At 48.8% G+C, this 27,218-nt stretch overlaps 2 protein-coding genes across 23 annotated transcripts in view; one reads left to right on the forward strand and one right to left on the reverse strand.

The window, feature by feature from the left end:
* The window catches only part of Gm21451 (predicted gene, 21451), an 87,037-nt gene extending 72,240 nt beyond the window's left edge, over positions 1-14,797 (forward strand). For 3 of the 6 annotated variants that reach the window (XM_017316297.2, XM_017316296.2, XM_017316298.2), the window contains exons 10-13: positions 1,164-1,407; positions 8,097-8,212; positions 9,203-9,339; positions 10,798-10,983. In XM_017316297.2, the coding sequence (XP_017171786.1) occupies positions 1,164-1,407; positions 8,097-8,212; positions 9,203-9,339; positions 10,798-10,968 (668 nt within the window). In that variant the 3' untranslated portion in view covers positions 10,969-10,983. Of the gene's footprint in view, positions 1-1,163; positions 1,408-8,096; positions 8,213-9,202; positions 9,340-10,797; positions 10,984-12,531; positions 12,565-12,872; positions 13,575-14,739 lie in introns of those variants that run through there. The other 3 variants (XM_006519892.4, XM_030248104.1, XM_006519897.3) reach the window with 3 other exon arrangements.
* Gm16867 (predicted gene, 16867) overlaps positions 1-27,218 on the reverse strand; it is a 140,791-nt gene that overhangs the window by 99,367 nt on the left and 14,206 nt on the right. For 2 of the 17 annotated variants that reach the window (XM_011245300.2, XM_011245293.2), the window contains one exon: positions 24,843-26,301. The exons of 11 other annotated variants lie outside the window; for them this stretch is intronic. In XM_011245300.2, coding sequence (XP_011243602.1) covers positions 26,266-26,301 — 36 coding nt within the window. In that variant the 3' untranslated portion in view covers positions 24,843-26,265. Of the gene's footprint in view, positions 1-1,401; positions 2,356-14,252; positions 15,329-17,678; positions 19,709-21,485; positions 22,306-24,842; positions 26,302-27,218 lie in introns of those variants that run through there. 4 more of the 17 variants (XM_011245299.3, XM_011245298.2, XM_011245297.2 and 1 more) reach the window with 4 other exon arrangements.

Raw genomic sequence — 27,218 nt, forward strand, 5'->3', positions numbered from 1 at the left:
GGAAATCTTGAATATGCACCAAGGTATTTCAAGCTGTGTTGCCTATGTGACATATACAATGTTGTATGTTCAAAACCGAGGCTGTCATCACAATACAACATGGGTTTCTAGCAAGAAACACCTCAGCCTCGTTGTACATTTGATTTTTTTAATTAATTTCCAGACATTGTGTGTTCAGAAACCTTTTACTGTTCCCAAAATTTTCAAGACCCCCACATTCACTTACACAGCTTTGTATGGGGTCTCAACCCACAGTTTCTAGAGCTAGGCCTCAGATGTTGTTGTGAAATGTTCTCTGACATGGATGCTTTAAGCACATGCTTTTTAGGAGGCCTGCAGTTCACATTTGTAGAAAGAGGTTCCCTGCCCCCCCCCCCCCAACACGGGCAACATCCTTTCTGCACAAGCTCTGTGCCACACTGTAAGGAAAGGAAAGGAATAAAACTCTGAGAAGCCACCTTGGCAATATGCATCAAAGCCTTAAAAATCAGGCAGTTCTTTCTCCATGAAACTTCTCTGCTAGAAATTCATCTATGCTAGAGATACAGTCTAAAGAAGAGAAAAGCACATACACAAATATAAACACACACACACACACAATTTAGGTCCGGATTGACTATAGGATATTGATCACAGGCTTGTCATTAATTTAAAAAGATTTCCAAGCATCCAAGGTATAGCAACCCTAAAAGATAGAAGTTGGTGGTGAAGGAAATATTACAGAACCATAAAATAAATGTCGCAATGTTCAGACATCAACAATAAAGGTACATTTTAAGGGGGACAGCATTAGTAGACCATAAATCTGCATGCATACTAGAAGAGATAGAATCAGACCATGGGTGAGCAGTGTCTCCCTTCGAGGCTGTTTTTCTGCTCTTTATCATGGAACATCTGAGGGGTCCTTGAAAATAGAGAGAATGGTCTGAGGAGCCCTTGGGTGCCTATCACCCACTATGTGTCAGTATCTTGCCCACCCACACTGGTAACTGAAGGGGAGTGTTAAGAAGACTTCCGGCAAAATGAAAGTGTAATTGGGGGTGACATGAAGGTAGCATGGGGAGCCCTAGGCCAGCTCCAGAAGGGCATGTAAAACGAGGGCACTTTTCTCAGGGGTGCCCTCGGAAGGGGTTTCCTCTTTGACCCATGTCTGTCTTCTGCAGCTGCACCTGACCTGGTGCTTAATGCTGAGATTGTCCAGCAGACTGCCTACCTGGAGGACAGGCCCATGTCCTTGCTGCAGTGTGCCATGGAGGAGAACTGCCTCTCCGCCTCCGCTGTGCACACCGACCCCACCAGAGGCCACCGGCGCCTTTTACGCTTCTCCTCCCAGATCCACAACAATGGCCAGTCTGACTTCCGCCCCAAGAATGGCCGCCATGCGTGGATTTGGCACGACTGCCACAGGTAAGTCACCTGTCTCTTGGTTAGTCAGTTACCCAGCCTGGTGTTCCAGCTCAGGAAGGCACTGACCCATGATCTAGGCAAAAGATTAGTCTGCACCTCTGGAAGCCATTCTCCACCCCCAGCTCACTGGCTGCCCCTCCCCCTTTTGCTGAGTCCCTGCCTCTTGGCTCCAGTGCTTTTGATCCTAGGAGACATGGCGATTGATCAGAGTGCCAGTGCCTTCCAGGGACCTTGTCGGCAGCTTCCAAGTGCATGCACAATACATTTGTGCTCTACAGGGAATGTTCGCCTATACAGTCTTGAACCCTGTGTCCATATAGAAATATATTTTGCATGCTAATATGAGATTATTTTTAGGTTAACATTTAAAGTTAGCCTCCAAAGCAGTGGGTCCCACGATGGCATTTGTATTCACACGGTCACACTTTTAATGCTCCCTCCCCCCGCTGCCACTGCACATCTCCCTTGGGCCTCCTGTTTTACTTAGTATTTTTTGATATCTCTAGCAAGACAGGAGGTATGGAGAGAGGAACTCCAGGACTCAGAGTCATGAGACCTGGTGTAAGCCTGCTAATCCACTGACCAACAACAACCTGACAGTAAGGCCAACTGGGTCACATTGCCTGGGAGTTCTGGGCTCCCTTCCAGCTTGTCTGTGGCTGGGATGCAGGTGCTGCGAAGACAGGATCAGGACAGTAGAATAGAGGGAAATCCTACAGCCAATCCCACCATGGCCCATGGATGCTCTCTGGACCTCCTCTCTCCTTTTTTTCCTTTGCTCTTCTTGACTTGAATCGGATTCAGATATTTTGTTCTCGGTCTGGGCAAGTAGAGGACACTGCTTGCACATGGTTGGAAAAGCAGCTGCCATTCCTTGCACCAGGAATCCCTCTTCTAGAGGTCCGCAAACTTCTAATAGATCCTCTTCTCTGGACTCAAATAATCCATCTGTAACAGGAAATGTTTGCACTAGATTACTGCCTTTCAGAGCCAGGCCCTTGGACTGCGTATCTGCCAGCACAGTGAGAACCTGGGCATGCTCAGTGCCAGAGCTGGCTGCAGACTGTTGAACCCATATGCATTTCAGTAGGACCCCCAGAGGTCTGCACATCAGAGCCCACGGTGCTCCATCTAGGCTTCCATCCAGATCTAACACTGTAATGACGTCAGAGGCAGTTGCAGTCCCATTTGGCCCTTCCCGGTAACAGGTCATTGAATTCCAAGATGACGTAAGAAGTTTCAGTTCAGAGGTCTCAGGCTGACCCGTCAGCTCTAAACTGAACTGCTTTCCCTATTGGCTCTTCCAGACTTTTACCAGGTGCCTCCTTATGTTTGCTTCTTCTTTGAGCCATAAACTATAATCTTCTCACACTTAAATCAGTCTGTGAATAATAAAGTTATACAACCTATTCAAAAAGAAAACGCTATGATCCCTTGTAGGCTTCCGGTTTTCCTTTGAAACAACTAGCTGAATGTTAATATGCTAAAGTCCAAAGAATCACTTGTCTTTGCCACGGTCTAACTTGGAGTATAATTAAAGTCTTGACAGTCTCAATGCCTGGGTTCTCATGTAGTGAGAAACCAGGACAGCAAGAGGCCGATGCAGCCTATGGGTCTATAAGTGGAAGGTAATTATATCCCAGGCTTGCATATGGTGGCCCACCCAAGATTACATGGTAGGAGCATCCAAGTGCCATATGCTTACCCTCAGAGTCATCAGTGTGTGCTCTAAGAATAGTCATATGGTGACATCATGGCAACGTTGCGATCTGGAGACCCAGGGACATTGATACACACACACACACACACACACACACACACACACACACACACACACACATACACACCATCTCAAACTTTTCCTGTGGTCTCTTTTTTCCTTTGCCTACAAATATTCCTGTTAACATTTGGAAGAAGATGGAGAAGAACATGAGCTAGGCATGTGACCCTTCAGGCACCCCTGGTTTCTTGACAACTGGACATGGGGGGGAGGAACACCCTCAAGGTTGTTTTCTCACATGCACTGTGCCCTTGGTCAGTGATCAAGGCACTCTCTTCTGTCCTTGTGCCCAGGGACTGGCTCATATCTTCTTAACTAACATAGCATGACACAGTTTTGGAGTGAGTCAGTTAGACACAGGTATCTAACTATGACCGTAAGATCCAAGGAACTTCATGAGACACAGCACATACATACTCTCGGTCCCCAGAGCTCTAGGTCAGTCCTCTAGGCTCACTGGGCTTGTTTTGCTGCATTTTCTGAGACTGTGGTGTCCCTATCTAGCCAAAGTTGTCCTTGAACTCCTGCTCCTCCTGCTCCCAATTCCACAGTGCTGGGATTATAGTCCTGAGACGCTCTGCTGGGCCCTCTCCACGCTCATTGGGAAGACCTTTCAGGGAGCTGCCTTTGGCTCAGTTGGGTCTCTTGCAGAGGAGAGCTGGCCTGCCCTTCCTCAACTCAAGAAACTTGTTTCTGAAAGAATCAGCATTCCATTTCAGCAGGTTTTACAGGCATTCTGAAGCCACGAATGGAGCCAAGCAGGAAAGGCCTGGCTCAGATTAATGGGAATGGGGAAACAGCCACTTCCACATTAATTAATGCTACCAGGAGGAGCAGAGCTCTGCTCTTGAAGACCCTAAGCTGAATCACAAAGATTAGCACTCTCGAAGGTTTATACCATCCAGACACAGAGGGATGGCATCTGTGGTGTCCTCTTAGATGCATTTATTGTGTCCTTGTGACTTCGGAGGCCTCAATGCAGTCAGCTATATCCCAGGGGGTTGCCCTTCCCTCCTTGGGAAACTGAGGTAGAGTGGAGGGAGCTGGAGAAGCAGGAGAGTGGGCCCCAGCATAGGCTATATCCCCCGGAGTCAGAGACTGAAGGGTCAGTCCAGCCTGTCTGCCTTTCCCGTGGCCTAGTTGCCCCTGACGACACCCGGTCAGAATCCACAGATGTAGTGAGGTCTCTGAACCAATTGGAGGTCTCTCAGTAAGCCTGACACAGGTGGATGGCAAGCTAGATCCCGCAGAAGGCCCCGGGCCTTTATGGCCGTCCGTAATAGGACTGGAAAATACGGGGAGACTCTCTGAAGTGAAGACAAGAATTTTCTCTATCTATACTAACAGTGTATCAAAATATGTACAGTTTCCTCTGAACACACTGTGTCTGTCTTCCATCAACATTTTCAGTCAGCATGACATATTCCAAGAGGAATGCCAGGTCTCAGGACACGGAGCCCTGGAGTCCTACAATAAAGGGCAACTTTGATTTTACCTAGATTACAAGGACTTCAAAAGCTGTGCATGGGAGCCCATGCCTGTAATTCCAGCATTCAGTAGTCAATTCAGGACAATGAATCTGAGGCCACATAGTAAGTCCAAGGCCAACTTGAATTAGGCTATCCCTGTGTCAAGGAAAACAAGGGCTGGTGATAGCTCGGTGGTAGAGCACCTAGTATTCCTAGCATCACAGGAGGGGAAGTCAAACAAACAAATATAAGAACTCTATCAAGCACCAACCCACACTCCCCTTTTTAGTATTCTGAGATTTCTTCCCAAGTTTGCAATTTCCAGTGCCCACCGCAGGGCTCTGTCTACCCTCAGACTCTGAGCTGATTAATAAGGGGCCAGTGTGGTGCCCCCTCTTTTTCTCTCTTGCCTTCCCAGCTCCCATCTGGTGTCTCGTGACTGGAAGGCTAGACAGCTCCTGTTTCTACCTCAGATCAGCTAGGAGGGACATATGGCCTCCAAGAGTGTCCAAGAGCTAAAGCAGACACTCTCCAGGTCAGAGGTCAGCAAGAAGCAGTGGGCCATGAAGCCCATGGTTTCCTCCCCAGGACTCATTCCCAGGAGGACAACTGAAGCTATCGAAGACTAAAATCCAAACCAAAGGCGGTCTGACTTCAGGAGGCCGCTTCACAGCAGGCCGTCTGTGGCTCCATCTGAATCCTGTTTAGACAACGGGAGCATAAATGCGCTTCCCTGCAATCTTTCCAGCCGCTCAGCAAGTCACATAAGCCCCTCTCTGAGGGAGCAGACATTTTTCATACCGTGAGTCAGACGCTTGTCTCATCCGCTCCCTGTGGGGAGCCAAAATAGACTCCCTCAAAGTCATCGTTCCATCTGCTACAAAATGCTCCTTGTAAGGGCTGTCCGCTGGCCCTGGCCCAGCACCGCTTTACCCACAAACATGAATGACCTGGGGAAGTCCAACTTAGCAACTTCTGACGTTATTTATATAGCACGAACAAACATGGGAGAAAGAAGAGAACCTCTAATTTCCTCTCTGGAAACCCTTTGCAGCGTCTGCTTCCCTCCTCCACACGTGGTAGAGGAAGCTCCAGGCTACTACACCAATAGTCAGGCTGGGTGACAGGACCCCAGGAACACTGACTACTGCAGCAGTGACTGCAGATGTGGGGAGCAGTTGTCCAGTGGCCATTGTGTGGGCTCTTTGAAGTCTGTCTTTTATTTGTTTTTCTGATCCAGGGTCCCATGTACCTGGGTTGGCCTCAAACTCATCTAGACAACTGAGGACGGCCATGAATTTCTGCTCCTCTTGCCTCCACTGCACAGGCCACCATGCCTGGTTTTTGTGGTACTAGGATGGAACCAAAGGCTTCCTGCATGTTAGGCCAGCATTCCAACAACTGAGCTGCATCTACAGCTCTGTGTCATTTATCTTATTTGGTCCCCACCCCAGAAGTTGGCAATAATAGTCTTGCTTTACCAAAGAGGGAACTTGGGATAGGCATAAATCAAACCAGAGCTTCTGCCCCCACAGTGCCTTGGTCTTAAGGGTCTCCCTTGACTAAATGTCCCTGCAGTGGTGGAGACTGGTGTGTTAGAATAGCTGCAGGTATAACACACACATGGCAGGTGGAGATGGGGCTAAAGCCAGCCTGAGATCTTCTGTCCTGGGCCTGCATAATGGATGACTCTAGAAAACCCTCGGCTACCCTCAGTACCACAGTTCCCTTGTTAGTCCTGAACCAGATGTGTCACGCTTTAGGACATCTGTTCCCAATTTCTCTCAAGTGATGGCATGGACCATCGTAAACAATCAGCCAGGGGAACTGTACCCGGCTCGTACAAGCGCCCCCTCAACTAGCTCCCTTCTACAAAGGACCCCAGAGATTTGCTTTCCTAAGCTGCTTTCCACATCCCTCCCTGAGAACCACCCACTCTCCACCCCAGAAACCGTCTAGTCCGTATCCTTCCCTTTCCTGTTTGATTTGCTCAATTTGAGGAGCATGGGCCTTGCTGCGCCTCTCCCAGGCCAGAGTGCTCATGTATCACGTGTGTCCTTCTTTGGGAGCATGGCCTGTTTCTTAGTGACTCTTGTTTCTCTGTAATTGCTACCCCGCCCTTCCCATTTTTATCTTCTTCCTTCTTTCTATATTCATACTTTTTAAAAAAATATGATCTTAAAAAAATAATAATAACCAAGGAAACTAATCTGGAAAAGTTTGTCTAGCTTAAACTTCGGATCGTTCAAAGCCCTGGAGTCCAAGGGCAGCAGGTGGTAGCACATCTGTGTGGGGACAAGCGCACTTGAAACCAGGAAGCAGAGAAAGAAAGAAAGAAAGAAAGAAAGAAAGAAAGAAAGAAAGAAAGAAAGAAAGGAAGGAAGGAAGGAAGAAGGAGGGAGGGAGGGAGGAAGGAAGGAAGGAAGGAAGGAAGGAAGGAAGGAAGGAAGGAAGGAAGGAAGGAAGGAAGGGAAGGAAGGAAGGAAGGAAGGAAGGAAGGAAGGAAGAAGGAAGGAGGGAGGGAGGGAGGAAGGAAGGAAGGAAGGAAGGAAGGAAGGAAGGAAGGAAGGAAAGAAAGGAAGGAAGGAAGGAAGGAAGGAAGGAAGGAAGGAAGGAAGAAGGAGGGAGGGAGGGAGGGAGGGAGGGAGGAAGGAAGGAAGGAAGGAAGGAAGGAAGGAAGGAAGGAAGGAAGGAAGGAAAGAAAGGAAGGAAGGAAGGAAGGAAGGAAGGAAGGAAGGAAGGAAGGAAGAAGGAGGGAGGGAGGGAGGGAGGGAGGAAGGAAGGAAGGAAGGAAGGAAGGAAAGAAAGAAAGAAAGAAAGAAAGAAAGAAAGAAAGAAAGAAAGAAAGAAAGATAGAAAGAAAGACAGAAAGAAAGGCAGGCAGGCAGAGAATATGGTCCTGAAATCCCCTTTGAGGGCATGTTCCCAGTTACCTAAGACTGTCCCTCCTTGGCTGCACCTCTGAATAGTCCATAGTGTCGCAATAGCGCCCCTACAGGAAAGAAGATCTTAATGCATGGGCACTTGTCAGATCTACAGCAAATCTGGAGAAAGACTGCATGTGGGAATGGGCTGAGAGCCAGTGGGTATTATGGAACATCCCTGCGTGTTACGAAGTTTATTTTCTTGGGCTGATTGAATGCCAGACACTGGGCTGTCAGCTGGACTCACTGACACCACAACACCCCACGCATTAAGTAAGGTCATTGCCACACTGCCACAGGGGATCAGGATGTGGCGAAGGGCCTGACAGCCCTGCCCGGAAGTTGTTCTCTTTAATTTGGCCTTCCCTTCTCTCCTGTCCTTCCTCACCCCTCTCCCTGCCACACTTGACCCCTGCTGCCTTGAGGTCCTCCCAGAAGCTAATCATCGGCTAGGAAGCTGCTTACAGGCAGCCATGGTTCCAGACACTGACATTTGGCCCTGTTTCTGGCTCCCAGGCACTACCACAGCATGGAAGTCTTCACTTACTATGACCTGCTGAGCCTCAACGGCACCAAGGTGGCTGAGGGCCACAAGGCCAGCTTCTGCCTGGAGGACACTGAGTGTGAGGGAGGTATGTCTGAAGGGGGAAGCTTGTGGCTTCACAGAACTTTGATCACTCCCACTGGATTGAACATGGTCCATCTGGATGGGGGGCCACACCCAATAACTCTATGTTACTTGGCCACTACTGGGTGTCCATGTGCCCTTTTTTTTTTCTTTTTGTCAACTCTTGAGGCCTTCTATGGCAACAGATTGAGGTGGGAAAAAATGGTTCTAAAATGATCTGTCCCCCTGAGCAATTCTTACTAGCAGGGAGAGGTCTATGTGGCTTCCAGGGGAGGTCTGCTCACTTGGCCTTGACTCACACGCCTCCCAGTCTGCTTGCCACGGACCATTCTTTCTGGGTGTCCCAATACCAAGCTCTTCCCCTCTAACAGCCTATAGAGGCCTGTGATGTACCCAACTTCTCTCCCTGACACCCCCCCCATCCCCCGCACACACCATTCTGCTTCTACTTTAGCTAGGGCATCACACCTTATTGTAACTGTCTGGCTTGCCACTCTGACAAACCAAGGGACAGACATTTGTCCTCTACCTATTGCCCACATGAGATTCTAGATGCCAGCATGGGCCTATAAAATCACATAGAAAAGAGGTTTTGAATGCCTGCTGTGTGCAGACAATCTGTAAGGGACCAAGAAGGCAGATCCCATAGTCCAATTGCCAGTGGTCTAGAGAAGAAAGGTGACCTCATCATAAGATAAACAATACACACAGATCACCACGACACTCATCCCTACCCCAAGGCTAAGGATTTCACAGAAATGCCAGCATAGCGCAGATTGGTCAGGGAGTACTTTGTGTAGGAAAGGACCTTGAGTCAGACTTGGGGGATGCTGGTATATAGATAGGGTATCGAGTAAGGAGGTTCCACTGAAATGAGAAGGTATCAGAACCCCATATGAGAAGGATAGGATAGATCAGGGTGGAAGGCTTGGGGATTAGAAGAGGAGGTGGGATCCGTAGTCAAGCGGTGATGTGCTTCTCTGCCCACCTACAGACATTCAGAAGAGTTACGAGTGTGCCAACTTTGGAGAACAAGGCATCACCATGGGCTGCTGGGACATGTACCGTCATGACATTGACTGCCAGTGGATAGACATCACCGATGTGCCCCCTGGAGACTACCTGTTCCAGGTGAGGTGTGCAGAACCCAGGGCTTCTGGGAGGAGGGGAAACAGCTTCCCCTAGCCTCCTTCCTGTGGGTGTCCAGAAACAAGACTCATGAGGTCAGGCAGGGTGCCACACTCAGAGGCCATCCTCTCTGTCAAGCAATGTTCATGAGGCACGTGGGCCTGAGGGACACTGAGTCTGCAGGGCATGCTGGGAACCCATGGTGCAACCCAAGATACAGAGACAGTCGTGCACAGTTCAGTTAACCTCGGGAGCCAGAAATCAAAATGTATCAGTGAGCTGATTTAGACTTTGAGTCAGGAGTTGGTTCTTTGGCCTCTGAGGCAACCCACATCTCCAGCTTCCCTTCACCCACTATCCTGATTTCTTCTAGTCTTCTCACCTTGCTTTGGTCTGTTCTGTTGAGGCTGAAAGCAATTGCATCATCCTGGGATGGTGTGATTTTTTTTTTCCTTCCTTGGGAGGATCTGCAAAAGGATCTTTCTCCATGCACATAAATGAATCTGTAAGGCTAGAAAGTCAAACTAAGGACAAGCTGGCCAGGGGGGGGGGGGCGGGAACGGGACATGTGACAGGAAGGCAGAGAATAACCACTGAGGTGCCAAGAGAAGAAGCTCAGAACTGACTGAAAGACAACATAGCTTCAGATGAGAGGCTGGAGTCAGGAGGGTAAGGAGTAAGGCAGGAGGATGCCAGAGATGGCGGGAATGTAATCAATTTAACCTCTCCTTTTTAAGTTTTCAATTTACTCTGTCTATAAAATGTAAACGAAAAAAGTTGATATTCTCTATTGTGTGGGCCCAAGGAGGAGAAAGGGTGAGTAAAAGGATGAAGAGTGAGCGCTGGAGAGATGGCTCAGCGGTTAAGAGCACTGACTGCTCTGCCAGAGGTCCTGAGTTCAATTCCCAGCAGTCCTGAGTTCAAATCCCAGCAACCACATGGTGGCTCCCAACCATCTGTAATGGGATCCAGTGCACTCTTTTAGTGTGTGTCTGAAGACAGCGACAGTGTACTCATATAAATTTTAAAAATTTTTTAATTAAAAAAAACATGAAGGGTGAGCCAAAATCTGGCTATTCCACAGAGCACTACACCAATAGGAGGGACCTGCCCTAGTCAGATCCATCCAGGCAAGGCAGAGAGGGGGCAGCCAGAGGTGGGGGGAGTGGATGATGGAGACTGGCATTTTATGGGCACAGGAGTTTGGTTCTGCAGTAGGAAGAGTTCCATAGATTGACAGTGGCCACAGCTACACAGCAACATGAGTAAGTATGATGCTGATCTGTGTACTTAAAAATGATAAGAACGGTAAAGGAGGGGGGCATGTGTGTGAATGTGAGTGGGTGGGTGTGTTTAAAATGCAGAGGCCACAAAAGGGGCATCAGGAAGTATCATCTATTGCTGGACACATACTCGTCTGAGACTGTGCCACTTCCTGAACCTGGGACTCTATTTTTTCAGGCTGGAAGTGTGCAGGGCCCCCAGCATCTTGTCTCATCTGCCAGGGAGCTGGGGTTACAGCATGCATGGAATGACTGTTTTATTGTGTGGCTGCTGGAGTCCAACTCTAGACCACATGACTGCAAAGGAAGTGCTCTTAACAACGGAGCCATCTCTCCAACCCTAGCTTGAAAATAGTTAATATATCCTACATATTATATATAAAACTATAATTTTTAAAATAAAGACATGAGAAAGGAGGGAATAATGAAGGAAACAAATGAGGCTACACAAAGAACATGCAGAAACAACACACATGCATATAAGAGAAAGAATTCACCCATCTGGGTATTATCATCATCATTTTAAATTGTACATTTATTTGTTTGCATTTGGGTATGGATGCGGGCAAGCATGTGCTGTGATACACACATGAAGATGAGTGGCTAACCTGTAAGGCATTAATTCTCTCCTTCTGCCAAGTGGATAATGGGGATCAACCTCGGGCCACAAGGATCCGGGGCAAGAGCCTTTATTCACTGAACTGTCCCATCTGGACTTCAGCCCCTGCACTGGACTGGGCTTGCCTTCCCTTCCACTCAGTTTCCATGGCTGGGCTGTAATTCTAACCCTTGGAAATCCATTACACACAGCAGTAGTGTGACAGGCTCTGAGAAGGCATTCGGGAAAGAAACTCGTTTAGCTAGTTTTAACCGGGCACTTCCTAAACATGTGCCTTTGGCAGCACATGCGGTTTTTTTGTTGTTTTTTTATTTAATAAGCAGTTACACTCGGCCAAGCATTCTTGTGAAAACACAGCCAGGGCCAACAGGCGGATCTCTAAGGCTCTTACACTGGGAGTATGGCTGTGTCAGGGACCCTGAAGCAGCTCCTACAAGGAAGAGCCAGGACTGTCAGCGGGGGAGTGGTCTAAAGTCGACAGGGAGCCCTGAGCAGCAGCAGGTGCACCCTCTTCTGCAGATGAGCGTCCCCCATCCTCCTCCTACACCTCTGCCACTCACTCTCAAGGGGGCAGCAAATAGCAGGGTGCTCCGGGGCTCTGTCACTCAGACTGTGGCATGCTCAGGCCCCTTGGGACCAGACTCAAGTTAGAAGGATTTTGGGGAATGATACACCCATGGGCTGGGTTCCTTTCCATAAGCTTCCAGAGAGATTAGGAGAGGGGCCATCTCTTTCTCAAACTCTCCCCCAGGAAGGCAAGACAGGTAGGCCCAGCCTGTTCTCTTACCTGGGGGAGGGGGAGGAGGAGGGAGAGTGGAAAATGTATGTGCTGTCCCAGGTGAGCGCGTGGATCATATAACCAGAGGCAAACAGCCTGTGGAGTTCAGCTTAAACACAGGTATTTAGAAAGGAAACTGGGACTCAGGAAGCAATGCCTGCATCTTCTGATGGGTGGGGAGTGTGGAAGCTGGGTTCAAACCCAAAAAAGAAAAAAGGCCTGGAGGAGAGGCCTCAGATCTCCTTAAAGAGTCTGCTCAGAACGCTGGCTGGCCCAGCCCACGCACCAGCGTGTCATCACTAAGCCACTGACTCCCTGTCCAACAACCCAGAGGAGCTGGCGACTTTCAACCTTCCGTTTCATATTTCTGAAGAGAGGGTGGGGAGAGGACCTTCCCTTGTTCAAAGTACAAGTGACACTTTCAGGATCAGAAAATAACATGAAAGCCAAGAATAGGGATACAGTCAGGGTGAAGGCTCCCAGGGCCTGGTGTGAACGTATGTACATTTCCCTAGGCACCGAAGCCGAGCTAAGAATGCCCAACAACTTGTGTACCCATGTTCCAGAGACTCCCTGAAGAAAAGAAGGAAGGAAAGGCACCCAGAAAATGCTAGAAAAAGGCCAGACAGCTGTAGCTTCTCTTGCTAGGGTTGGCTCTGGAATATATAATCAGACAGGCAACTTCCACACTAACTGTCTACCAGTGTCAGCAAAGAGCAAAAATTTTAGTATATCTAGTCAAACACACACATGCACACACACATGCACACACATGCACACGCACATGCACACACACAAGCATGTACTTGGACATGTTCAGCTCACACCCAGTACTGTGTTCCCTCCACACCGGAAGCTGAGGCAACTCTGCAGACACAGAAAGCCAGCATCCATCAACAGCCCGCCCACAATACAGAGGATGGGGCCTAGGACCTCAGACTGACTCATCGCCCTGCAGATCACAAGCCCAAGGTCAGCAGAAAGAGTCTCCTCTGGCCATGTGTTCTGTGAGAAATCTTCTGAAGTGAAACTGTAAAACTCACCCAGGCCTTGAGAGCCATGACTCTTCTTCCAGAATCCTTCTGAAGTACATACTATAGATGTGGGTCTCCAAAATGCAAGAAACAGCATGTGCAGTGAAGTACTCAATATTCAGGCTCAAATCACCAATGCCCCCAACCCTACAACACAGCTAAACTACCAGTACCTCTATTCCAACCACATCCCTAACACCAGGATCCCTAACACACCAGCATCCCTAACTTACCACCATCCCTAACTCATCAGTATCTCTAACACTCTAGCATCTCTAACTCACCAGCATCCTCAACTAACCAGCATCTCTAACACTCTAGCATCTCTAACTAACCAGCATCCCTAACTCACCAGCGTCTCTAACAGTCTACATCCCTAACTCACCAGCATCTCTAACACTCTAGCATCCGTAACTAACCAGCATCTCTAACTCACCAGCATCCCTAACTCACCAGCATTCCCAAATTAGAGCCCACACCCATTTCATTCTGCCTTATAGAAGACAGACTCATGATGGAGCTTTTATGGCCTCATCCTGGTCCTTTAAAATCCTGTATAAACTTTTATCATGAATGGGAACTGCAACCCTATAGGTGGAACAACATTATGAACTAACCAGTACCCCGGAGCTCTTGACTCTAGCTGCATATGTATCAAAAGATGGCCTAGTCGGCCATCACTGGAAAGAGAGGCCCATTGGACATGCAAACTTTATATGCCCCAGTACAGGGGAACGCCAGGGCCAAAAAGGGGGAGTGGGTGGGTAGGGGAGTGGGGGTGGGTGGGTATGGGGGACTTTTGGTATAGCATTGGAAATGTAAATGAGCTAAATACCTAATAAAAATGGAAAAAAAAATCCTGTATAAAAAAAAAAAACTACCAGGCAGCATCGTTCTCACGTGCTCACTGAGAGTGAAGCATACAATGAGCCCTGAAAGAGAAACCGACGCTCATTATGCTCCATATACATCCAACTTTACCCACGAGCTCTGAACTTCACCTCGTGCTTTGCTGGTTTTTAAAAGTTGATTTTTTAGAACCAGCATACAAAGAATTTTATTACAGCACTTTCGCACATGAGACAATACACTTCGCTCTAATTCATCTCCCATGCTTTGATTTTATATCATCCTTAGAAACCACAGACACAGAGAGCATACTTGCCTATCCAGACATACAAAAATAGAGACATGTACATATGTATATTTAACCAAGAGGAAAACTGTGATGTTTATTGAGCAGCAAGAGAAAACAACTACCCCAAGAGTGGTCACTACTGTCTTCTTAAAAGGTAGAGAAGCTACACAGCACATGCAATGAGCGTTCCAGAACATATATTCTGAGCAGAGACCTCCCGTGCATGATGAAATGCCTCCTCCTGAAACACCTCTAGTTGGTAGCAAGCAGAAAGGCTAGTCCACCTGCAATGCCAGTTAAAAGGACAGCATTAGAGACAGTGAAGAGGAGGAAACCTGAAGGAAGATGATTTCTCATCATAGTCCCTGAAGTTCTTCAGGTGGCCGCAGTGTTAGGAGGCAGCCCTTCCTAGCTACCTATGACTACAAAGTACCCTCCCAGCTGCTGCTCACCCTATAGGAACAACACTGAAACCTCCAGGGCCCCATGTAGGCTGCTTTAGGAATTACTGCTAGTTTTGTTTCATTGCTTTGTTTTGTTTGCTGTGCTAGCCATCAAATCGGGTCCTTGTGCGTGCTGGGCAAACACCCTACTGACTAAGCTAGACCCCAGCCAAGACACTGGCTGTTTCTGGGGACAACGTACATCATGTGTTGGATGGAATTCCACCTTGGCAAGAATAACGAAGTTCCTCAGGTTGCCTGAAGGAGCCAGGGTACCAAGCCTGTTTCTCCTCCCAAGACCACAGTGGAGCGCACCAAGGTACAAAGACTCACACTACCAAAGTGGAGGGTGACCAGAAAGGGACCGCTCAAGCTTCACTTAGGAAAAGTGACAGGGCATCAAACTGTCAGAGCAGAACTGTCACAATAGCTCTTTCTATATTGTTTAATCATTTAGACTATATTACTCTGAGAAAAAAATATAAGGTAAGTGCAGTAGTGGAGGGACAGGGGACAATGACCTAGTTGTGGGGGAACAGAGACATGTGGGAGTATTTGGGGGAAAAAATAGGACCATACAGACATGTGCAGCTACCTGGGAAACAAGACTGTGTGGCTGGGGCATTGTGTGCAGGGATGGCCCCCAGGACAAGACTCAGAGAAACAGCTGGACCATTACATGGGCATCTGAAAATGGCTGGAAGAAAGGAAGTTAGAATCAGACCACGGAGAGGAGAGCCTGAATCCAGCCAATGAAGCTGGAATTTACTCAGGTGACTTTCCACACATGGCTACACCCTGCTTCCAACAGTGAGAGGACAGGCAGCAGGAAATGTCAGACATTTAACTAGGACAGATGGGCTCCCTGCCTCGGGAGGCAGCCACATACAACTGAAGCCCTCCCTGCAGGATCCCCAGACAGGTTGTTCCATACACTTGGGCTCCCCCTCTATCTAGGGAAGCAGCTTACAGTAGGCCTATGGCTCCAAGGAAATGGCTCCCATTCCTGACCCCAGGAGCTGGACTTGGGTGCCCCCCTTTCTCCGGATGGTCCTACAGCAAGCAGGGAGGGATAAAAGAATCCGTGCTTGGCCCAAGTCCAGTTGATTCAGGACACTCTCAGAACACCCTATGTGAGGCACACCCCAAGGATTATCTACTCCTCAGGGGGAGCAAATTCCCAGGACACCAGATAGCAGGACTGAGATCTCACGGGTCCTGCGGTGACCTCACTGAGGGACAGAAGGGAAACCTGAGACACGGGTCACTCCTTCCCACCCTGAACAGGGCCGTGACCTACTCCAGCTTCTATCAGCGGTAAAGTCTGAGCCTTTCATATCTCTGCTTACCAAAAATATTATACTAAAAGCAAGAAAAGGAACAGCTAGCTATCCCCGTTTTATAAATGGGGAAACCAAGGTAGAGAGCCAGGCAACAGGCAACATGGCTCCAAATTCCTGGCTGTTCCCAGGGTGCTCTGCTTCTATGGTCACTCTAAGTTACACGCAGCCATCTCCTTTGTGCCCAGTGTTGGTGAGCAGAAGAGCTACACTGACTGTCCAAGCCACCCAAGCTCCCCCAAGTTCAAGTCCAGACATCCCTGTCTATGTATACTCTGTTTATGCAGAGCCTGCGCCCCTGTCCTCACAGGCCAAGTACTGAGCCGCTTCCCGCATAGACCTCACAGGCGCAGATCTCCACCCCAGCTCCATATAGAGCTGCATCAACATCCCACCACTCAGTCTCCTGAAAAGGAATCTGAGCCAGATACTCACTGAGGTCAGGGGCAGGTCGGGTATCTGAAAGGATGAAAGCTTGGGGCTGAGTCAGTGTTTGTCTCAGCCCATCCTGTGCTGTAACGGAACACCTCTGGGTACAGCAGCAGCAGTGTTTGGGGGCATCCCAGTGCCAGGGCCCTGGAAATCCAAGAGCACATCCCAATATTTGGGGAGGACTCCTGCATTGTGGAAGGCAGAAGGGCAAAGGCATGCAAGACAGTAGATCCAGCCCAACCCAATCTTATCAGGAACTCGCCCACTCCCATGGCAGTGGACTTACTCCAGTATCAGGGCTCTCAATCCATTCAGTAGCCCAGAGCCCTTTCTCAGACTCCCCCTGAAGGATCTGCTTCCCAGCTGTGCTATTATAATAGCAGCTCAATTTCTTTTCTTTGTTTTTTCCCAAGAATATATAAATTTATTAGTATTTCTGCTGTCAAAATGTATGGTCTTGATCTTTCCTTCTTGCCTTTGTACGGGGCCAAGAGAGCCACACTGGCTACTTTAACAGCCTTCAGGCAGACTCCAGGGATAGCGCCTAGGGTGTGTGTGGCCCATTCTGACCAAATCCAGCAACCAAAACTTCATTGTCTTCCTCAGTGAAGTTCGAGCAGCCATCACTGGGCACAAACACTGTGACCTTCTTGCCTTCTTGAGGAGCTGCACTCTGCCGTGCTCCCTGGGTTCCTGAGGAGCTGCACTCTGCCGTGCTCCCTGAGGTCTTGAGCCTGCACTCTGTTGTGCTCCCTGGCAGCAGGATCTGGATGTTTAACATCAACCCCAACTTCTTCCTTGCACAATTCTCTTTGCATAAGAAACGCCTCCAACAGGACTGGCCTACAGGGCCATGCCTAAGAGGGCTTTCTTATTCTGTTTACCATGCCTCTTTGGATCCCACGGGTGATTTTGGAGCTTCCGGGCAGTAAGGAGACCATGGCACTTGACCATCTTGCCAGCATCAGGAGCCAAAGAGCAGCAGTTCCATTTCAACATTGTTTTCCAACAGGATACTCCAAACGGCCCGGTATGCAAAGGCTAGTGCGTACAGGAGCCACAGGTCAACTGCCTGCTCATAAAGGGAACTCCTGAGGCCTCTCACTGACTCAGTCTTGAGGAGCTGAATGGCTTGTAAACACTCCGTTCACAAGTAAGGACAAGATGTTGAGACAAGCTGGAGAAACGGCGTGTTACTTCTGCAAAGCATAGGTAGGCTTGGCATGCCACAAAGGAAAAGAAATTGACATGGAAGAGTCCCCATGCAAGCACCACAGAAGCCCATGGGGGGTGGGGGGCGGAAGGGAGGTGTGCCTTGAGAGAGTTTTCATTTGAGTTCCCACGGGCCTCCCCCCGCTTTGTTCTGCTATGAAGGAAGAGGAACAGAGAGCCAGACAGGGAATCTCAGACTCTGCTGGGAGCCTTCAGCCAGCCACACAAGGCCTCAGAGACAGCCACTGCTCTCAAGGAATCTCAGACTCTCTGAGGATACTCTACTAGTCGGACATCTCAGCCCCATAAAGAAAAGGTGGGATGGTACAGAGATGGGGTCAGGAGAGGCCTCGCACAGGCTCTGGAGCACTGGGTACAAAGCTGGGGTCACTGGGACACAGGAAAGAGTTGGAGGCTTACCTGAATTAGGGTCAGACCCTAGACCCCAAGAAGACCCAGTGACCTAGGTGGCACCTGTCTACAATGAGTCAAAGACATTGTGAAAAGCAGAGGAAAGAGTATAGAGGTCAAATAGTGTCCCTTTCCATCTTTGGGGTCCTGCCTCGGGGGTTAGATTTAAACAGAAGGAAGAGGAATGTACACTTAAGCAGTTCTAGGTGAGGTGTCAGTTACTGTCTGGGCTCCAGTCTCCTGCAAGGTGGTCTGACAAGTTGACAGAACAGTGAGAAATCTCTAACCCTCCTGCTAGGGCAGCCAGCAGCTTTCTCCTTTCCTTCAGCATCGTAACACTTCTAGGGGAAATCCCAATACCTGAGGCTTTCTTGTCTCAATAATCTGACAGGCAAAAGGGAGGGGCAGTCTCGGCTCCTTAGAATATCTTCATTCCTGGCAGGGATAGTTGTTACCAGTTCATCTACACGCTAATCTCCTCACCCATCTGTTGCAGAGTACAAGCTGATTTGAGGCCTTCCTTGTACTTGGATCAAGATCCAAGGAGACAAAAGATGGCCCAGTCCTCTGCCATCTAGTCACTGAAGTCCTAGTTCAACTTTGTAGCCTGGTAAATTATTATGTCACCTCTCTGACCTTTAGCTGGCTCACCTGCAGAGCACCCTCCCAATCGTGTGTGCCTTGTGCTGCCCATGATGAAGAAAGAGGGAACGGAAGCAAACGGGCCAGCTAGGGCAGTGGCCAAGTGGTCAGTAAGGGTTCGTCTCTGTTGCAATGACTTGTGGAGAGGCTGCTCCTCCTCCATCCCTGAGAGAGGGGAAACCACCTCTGGTAATATGGATGCCCACACTCTCCCCACAACCTACCACTAGCTTCACCTCACCTGAAGGAGTGTTCCTCTTAGCTAACTGCTAAAGGACTCCATGTCTGGCACACAGGACATCATGACAAGTGTACTGGCTGGTTTTGAGTGTCAACTTGACACAGGCTGGAGTTATCACAGAGAAAGGAGCTTCAGTTGCGGAAATGCCTCCATGGGATCCAACTGTAAGGCATTTTCTCAATTAGTGGTCAAGGGGGAAAGGCCCCTTGTGGGTGGGACCATCTCTGGGCTGGTAGTCTTGGGTTCTATAAGAGAGCAGGCTGAGCAAGCCAGGGGAAGCAAGCCAGTAAAGAACATCCCTCCATGGCCTCTGCATCAGTTCCTGCTTCCTGCCCTGCTTGAGTTCCAGTCCTGACTTCCTTTGGTGATGAACAGCAGTATGGAAGTGTAAGCTGAATAAACCCTTTCCTCCCCAACTTGCCTCTTGGTCATGATGTTTGTGCAGGAATAGAAACCCTGACTAAGACAACAGGTTTGAACGGAATCCCATTAGACTATAAAACAGATGGCAAGAAATCACACAACAGGTTTTTGAGTGTCAAAAACTCCTGGCCTCGGCATTTATTCCCTCTCCTCTCTTAGCGCAAGAGCAGCTTGATGCTAGGCCACTTCCTGAGAATTACAGACTCTGGCCGGGGGCTGGCAGAGCAGTGAGACATCCCAGGGGCTTCTTCCTCTCCCAAGCGTAAACTCAGACAATGGCTCATCTCCTCTGCTTGTTTCCTTTTCTGTGTGAGGTTCCTCACAGCACCAACCTTCTAAAAAAGGCTATGAAGATCAAATTCCTTTTACTGTAGATCTGGTGGGAAAAAAAAAAACAAACTCCTGGAAACTGTCACTTGTACCGATTCCTCCCTTCAACTCTTCTTGCTTGGAGAAAGGTACCTGCAAGATCTGCCCAGGGTGGGAGTGAACCCACCCATAAACACCTACAGACTCCAGCACACCTGAGGTGCTATTCCACTCTGCCATTGCATTGAACGGAAGGAAAGCTAGGCCCAGAGGAATGAGAGAATTCGCCCAGGCTGTCCCACGAGGGATACCGACCCTCCTGCAGTCACTCCTCTTCCCTGTCACTTCTGAATGAAGGGATATGAGCTGCTTAAATTAATCCTGCTTATGTAACAAAGGAAACTTGGACAGCTAACTACCATGGGGGATGGGGAGCTGTCACTAATATCAGTTTACTGGTATTAAAAAAGTCACAAACAAAAGTGCTCCAGGAAGTTCACTCACCTGGCCTCCTTGCTCACCTTTAAGGGTTATTGAAGTTCCAGCCCAGGACTGGGGAGGGTCCTTGAGTACCAAGACATCCTAAAACTGTTGTGTGGTCTGTTATAAGCAAGCTCCCCTCTGTGACAAGCCTTTGGCCTCTCTCAATGCCTTCTGGAGTGTTGAAAAATAGACCCAGAGTGGCAGCCAGGTGTGGACTGAGGTCAGCTACAAGACTGAGCACAGAGGACCTCTCTCCCCTGTCCATGTCCCTTAGAGCTCTCCACAGCCCAGAGGTGGGATGCAGGGGCTCTCGCCTCTGAGGTCCTCTAGGAATGCAAACCCAGTGCAAGTGCTAACTCACTTTGCCAAACTGAAGGTCCTCCAAAATGTTCTGGAAGTTAACAGACCGAAATATCTCTGCAGCTCAGCCACCACAGGGACTCTGAGCAATCACCTCTCTGGACACTTACCAGGAGAGGAGCTTGACAGATGGACTCCTAGTGCTTTTGTTCACCGTCTATTACAACTACTGAGAGATGCTGCATGAACAAATAGGGCTAATGTTGTCTCCATGGAGACATTCAGAATGTCAGCCATCAGTACCTATGTAGGTACACGTAGGGCCAGCTATAAACAAAGGTGCATCTGTGTGTAGCAGTGTTTAGTTGAAGGAGGTTAAACCTACTGACATTAATGTACATTGGACCTGTTTGCAACTTTACCCCCACCTGTTTAAAAATTTTAAAGCAGGCATGGTGGTGCACACCTAAAACCCTCGCACTTGGGAAGTGAAGGCAGGAAGTGTCTAAGCCAAAGCCAGCCAGGGAGACATATGAGGAGGCTCTGTCAAAGAGCCAAAGAGGTAGAGGGGCTGAAAACCAGGAAAGACCCGGACCCTGTGCACTTGTCTTAGATGCTGTTCTATTGCATTGAAGAGACACCATGACAAAGGAGACTTATAAAAGGAAGCTTTTATTTGAGGCCATGCCTACAGTTTCAGAGAGCTGATCATCAGAGTAGGGAGCACCTCAGGATGCAGATAAGCATGGTGCTAGAGCAGAAACCGAGACCTTATAGCTTATCCTTAGGTTAGAGGCAGGCACAGTGAGGCTCGTCCTGGCATGGGCTGTTGATACCTTAAATCCCACCCCACCCCCACTGACACACCCTTTCCATAACAAGTCCACACCTCCTAATCCTTCCCAAACAGTTCCACCAAATGGAGACCTAATGTTCAAATATATGAGCCTCTGGGGGCCACTCTCATTCAAAGGCACTATTTATTAGTAGTAAGAAGGTTTAAAAGGACACTAAGGCAATTCTTCCAAAAGTAAAAAAAAAAAAAAAAAAAAAAAGCAGAAATCCCAAGGATCCAGCAATTCCACCTGTGGAGAGTAGAGCTATAGCTAGGAGAACTAAAAGCAGAGGCTCAAGGAGAGATGTGGGCGGGTAGAAAGAGCCCTGTTGTCCACCACAGATAAAGATAATGTGGGTCTCAGCCATTCGGTGGAATACCATCTAGCCTGGAAAAGGGTTTAAATTCTGACCCATGTCCCATTACAGATGAACCTAGAAGACCGTATGCTGAGTGAAATAAGCCAATTGCAAAAGGGCAGCTCTACTATGCTTCTGGTTACGACAGGCACTGAAAGGAATGGAATTCGAAGAGACAGGGAGCAGAATAGAGAGTACCAGGGTCTGGAGGTGGGAGAAATAGGAACTTATTATTTAAGAGGCGGGTTTTAGTTCTGCAAGATGAAAAGACGTCTGAGTCCAGCTACATCATTAAGAAGAGGTTCTCAACACCACTGAAGGGTATACTTGAAAAGAGATGGCTCAGTCAGTAAAGTGCTTCCCAAAGAAGCAGGCGGCCCCAACTGCAACCCCCCACAACCTATGCACGAGCCAGGCACAGAGGCACAGGGGTGGAGACAGTAGACCCTTGAAGCTCTCTGGCTGCCAGCCAACCAGGTTCAGGTAGAAGAGACCCATCTCGCAAAAGATAATGCGATCAGCTAGAGAGATGGCTAAGCAGTTCAGCGCACTTGCTGTTCTTGTAGTTCCCAACATGTACTCAGTGGCTTTCCATCTCTGTGTACTTCCAGTTCTAGGACATACCAGGGCCCTCTTCTGATCTCTGTGGGCACCAGGCATACATGTGGTGCATAAACATAGGCATACCTGCAGGCAAAACAAAAGTGGGCTGGCAAGATGGCTCAGCACGTAGAGATGCTTGCGGCCAAGCCTGACAATCTGAGTTCAATACCCAGAACTCGCATGGTAGAAGAGAGGTTGTCCTCTGACCTCCACATACACACATGTTCCATGTGTATAAATAAATACAATATATTTTAAAAATTAAAAAATAATAATAAGGTGGGTAGCTCCTGAGGAACAATATTCAAGGCTGGTCTCTGGCCTTCCCACATATGCACATACACGCAATATATGTGTGTGTGTGTGTGTGTGTGTGTGTGTGTGTGTGTGTGTGTGTGTATATATATATATATACTCAATTTCAAAAAGGTGTAACCTACAGTTTGCTTCAAGGATGTATCCCGGAATCTGCAATCAGAATTCCCTGAAATCTCCCACAGCCCTTTCCGGAGCTGGCCTTTGTCTTGTCTGTCATCCGCCCTGGGTTCTCCGCAGTGTCAGACACCACCCCCACCCCACCCCACCCCGGACACAGCACTGTCCCTAGCCAGGAGTCTGCCACACTGTCCCTAGGCAGGAGGAACATGCCACGGAGGAGGCTTCTGAGAGGCCAAGTCCGAGGACTCTCGGGCTTCTGCAAAGGAAGACAAAATGCTTAGGCGACAAAACCCGAGTCTTTCTCCTTCCACGGGCCAACCTGACTGGATGACACAGCACTTCCTCTCTAATGTGTGCCAGCCTCTTGCCACGCCAACGGACACCCTCCCAGAACACATCCCAGCTGTTCAGGCACGAGGGAACTGACAAGAAGCAGCTATGTGTCTTTGTGAGAGACCAGGAGGGTGACAAGACAAGTGGCCCTAATCATCTCCTTAGTGTTGATACCAAGCAAGGGAGAGGCCCCAGGATTCAGTAGGTACAGCTCGGCTGAAATCTACACCGGACTGGGAACCAGGCACCCGGTGCATGCCTGCAAATTGGGTGCGGTCCTGCCAGCTTCTACAAGGCCGGCTTCCACACCCTTCACAGAGGCCACACCTTCCCGAAGCGTGCCCAGTGATTAGCCCATTAAACAAAGGAGAAAAAGCAGAATCCACAGCAATCCTGTCGCCAGGCTTGGCTTGCTCATTCCTCTGCTTATAATTATATCAGGTGATGCATCTGCGTCTGTCTCCTGTGAGAATCATCCATTGTTGTTCACTGTGCCCCACTAAACTGTAACAATGGCCCAAGGAGTCAGGGGCCAACAGGGTTTCACCCACATGCACAAGGCCCTACACGCTATCAATAATGCATCTGTGTGCCCCAGAGTCTGGGACACAACACACAGGAAAACAGCCAAGGACACAAGCATGATCAAAGCTGAGCCCCAGATTTAAGGCAGATTTAAGGTTTCTCTGTATCCAAGTATGGCAGAAAGCTTCCATTATGGGTGAGAACAGACGCTAACTAAAATCTTCTCCCTAAAAAGAACGAACTAGGGAGTGCGACTTAAAGTAAAACTGTCTGAGAGAAGGGTTCCCAGGAGTGACAGAAGATGAGGGACGAGGGTGACAGTGACTCTAGTTTTACAGAGGTCCCAGCAGGGAAAATATGCTGTGTTGCCAGAGAGATCTTCCCACAAACTACCCATTAGTGCACTGCTGGGGAGTTGGGGACAGGAGGGTGAGTGGAGTTCTGGTCTTTGAGATATTTATGATCTAAAAAGGGAGAAGAGGAAACTCAAATAATTTCCAAACTCTGAATGCCCCAAATACTAGGTACTACCAGATCCTATGAAGGGTACTTAATTTAGATCTGTGGGTACCATCACATGGACACCAAGGCTGAGGACCGAAAAGCTGATGATGTGTAGGAGAAAGAAAGTAGCCTGTGGCTTGGGGGACAGCTCGGGCATTGGTAAAGTACTTACAAAGGACCTGAATCAGACAATCAGAATTCACATTTTAAAAATAACTGGCACAGTGGCTCACTCTCGCCCTCCCGGCACTGAGGAAGGGAAGACGAACAGACCTGGCTAAACAGCTTAACCTCATGACAGTCTGTCTCAAAAAGACAAGGTAATGCTAGGCATAGTGGCACAGGTCTTTAATCCCAGCACTCATGAGGTAGAAACAAGCAGATCTCTGTGAGTTCAAGTCCAGCCTGGGTTACATAAGGAGACCCTGATTCAAGCCAGCAGCAATACCAAGGCTCAGGAAAGTGAAGCTGGAGATGTGTAGAAAACATAGACCAAGCTGGGCAGTGGTGGCGCATGCCTTTAATCCCAGCACTTGGGGGGCAGAGGCAGGCGGATTTCTGAGTTCGAGGCCAGCCTGGTCTACAGAGTGATACAGGACAGCCAGGGCTACACAGAGAAACCCTGTCCCAAAAAAAAAAGAAAAAAAAAGAAAGAAAGGAAGGGAGGAAGGGAGGGAGGGAAGGAGGGAGGGAGGGAGGGAGGGAGAGAGAGAGGGAGAGAGGAAGGAAGGAAGGAAGGAAGAAAGGAAGGAAGGAAGGAAGGAAGGAAGGAAGGAAGGAAGGAAGGAAGGAAGGAAAAAAGAAAGAAGAGAAGAGAAGAGAAGAGAAGAGAAGAGAAGAGAAGAGAAGAGAAGAGAAGAGAAGAGAAGAGAAGAGAAGAGAAGAGGAAAGGAAAACATAGACCAGATGGAAAATACCTTATGAATAATGACCAGGATTGTCCTCTGGCCTCTATAAGCACACATACATGTGCATGCACACATGCACACAAAAAATGAAAGAAAGGGGTTCAGGTGAATGGACTATGGAATGGGAATGTGGATGCATGACTGGGGGAACTGGTTTCCCATAAATGTGCTAAGCATCAGGAGCAGAGCCTGAGAGCACAGCACAGGGGCAGAGAGGGCGTGCTGAACTCCAAACATGAGACAAGGGAAGGTATTTTATCCTCTGCACTGTGTTTCTGTTTGGCTCTGACCTTGGCCTTGAATTCAGAGAAGAGGGAAAGAAATCAAGTGAATGAAGTGGGTGACGGCTCTCCGCTGTGCAGTCCCCAGGGTGTGCAGCCCACCCTCCCCACTCTCCCTACCCCAGAGGGGCGATGCTAAGAGGGCCTTTGAGCTCATCTACCTCGTCATTCCTACACTGCTCCCCACAAATGCCCAGACAACCGATGTGAGTTGCCGGCAGCGCTGGGGTGATCTTTGATCACGCCAGCTGACCCCTGCATGACTCAGCTTCCTGGTGATGAACTTATGAAAGGTCCCCAAGCAGGAAAGAGTCAGAGAGTTGTAAACAGAGCCCATCCAGAAACCTCTGGGACTTTCTGCCCCTGGTTCCAGGGCGGGGCTAGAGTCATTCAACACTCTGGGAGAGGCTTAAATGAAGGGTCTGCAATCGTGAAGGGTGACTTCAAGTGGACAAAATAAACTGCAACTTCGAGGCGGGCACTTTGGAATTCAGGGACAAGGCAGGCCCAAAATGGGACGAGAGCAGTTGGCTCCCCTCCCAGAATGCACTACAAGCAGTCCTGCCTCCCAGCTTTCTTCTTGAGGTAGAATGGCTCTGGCTAGAAGTCTACATTTGTGGCCAAGTGTATTCAGAGAACCTAGAAGTCACAGTGTCCCAAGGCACAGAGAGGCCATGAGTTCAAGTCATACTTGCTGCTCAGTCAATGCATCCCTGGTCACCTTGCACCTGCAAGTAAACACAGGCTTCTCTTCGCTTCTTTGAAGTCCCTCCCTCCAGGATGAAAAAGCCCTGCCCAGTGCTTCCTGGTCCCTTCATCCAAGCTGCTCTGAGAGCAGACATCTGTTCTCAATTGCACAGTAGCTCCTGAGAACAGCCCAGCTTTGCAAGAACTTTTGATGTCCAGGGTCTGACAGAGAATTCCAGGAACAAAACGCAAAGAGCAAGGTCTGCAACATGTCACCATACAGACAGGGGCCTGCTTACAAGCCTGAAAGGGTCAACAGAGCCCACTGCTACCTGTAGTCATGGCGCTATGCATCCCATATTGCAATTTCAATGTCTCCAACTCCAATCCAAACTTGCAAGGGTCTGTCAGAAGTAAACAAGCAGCTAAGAGTTAGTCCCATTCGCAGACTGTGAGAGTTGCCCTATATATAATTAAAGGCCATTTCTGAGCTGACACCTTCAAAGCTCTAAGATACACGTACGACAATCTTCAATAATTCTGGAATCGAGTTTGTTGAGCCTTTCCTTCCTTCCCGGCATGCACAAGTGCTTAGTACTCAGGTGGGCCTGGAAAAGCTAAGAGACCGAAGAGGGAAACATGGTTTCATGTACAGTTTCATTAAGGGGGTGCTCTAGGGCTGTGGGGAAAACAACTCCATGGGCAAAGTGCTTTCCACACAAGCACAAGGACCAGGGTTCAGATCCCCAGACTCTTAGGTAAATGCTGGACAGACGCGGTGGTCCATCTATAACCTCAGCACAAGGGAAGTGGGGACAGTGGCCCTCAGGAGAAGGCTGCCTAACTGGATTAGATATGTCAATGAGAAAGCTCTGGGGGGTCAACTGAGAGACCCTGCCTCAAAATATAATTGAGCAATTAAGGGGGGTCACTGGACATCAACCTCAAGTCTCCATAAAACACACTATCTGACATACACATCTGTCCCCATCCACATGTAAACATGCCTGCCACATACACATACAAGAAGGGATGCAAGAAGAGAGAAACTCCCATCTTGGTACTTTCTTGGGCTTTTCTACAACCAGACCAAATCTTTCCTTCTAGTGTTTCTTCTGAGTAGCCACCTGACACAGAAAAAGGTCTGTTCCCAACCACAGCACCCAGAAAACGAGCGGAGTCACCAAGGCCTCCTGTGCCAGGGAACTCCACAGCCACATGCTGTTCTGGTCAGTAGGTCCACGCACACGTTGCTGGATTGGCCTCCGGGAGAGATGGGAGTCAGCATGCATCATGTGTATGAAAAGAGGGAGTGAGATGA

Source organism: Mus musculus, chromosome 14 (genome assembly GCF_000001635.26).
Source record: "Mus musculus strain C57BL/6J chromosome 14, GRCm38.p6 C57BL/6J".
In the NCBI taxonomy this organism is placed as follows: domain Eukaryota; kingdom Metazoa; phylum Chordata; class Mammalia; order Rodentia; family Muridae; genus Mus; species Mus musculus.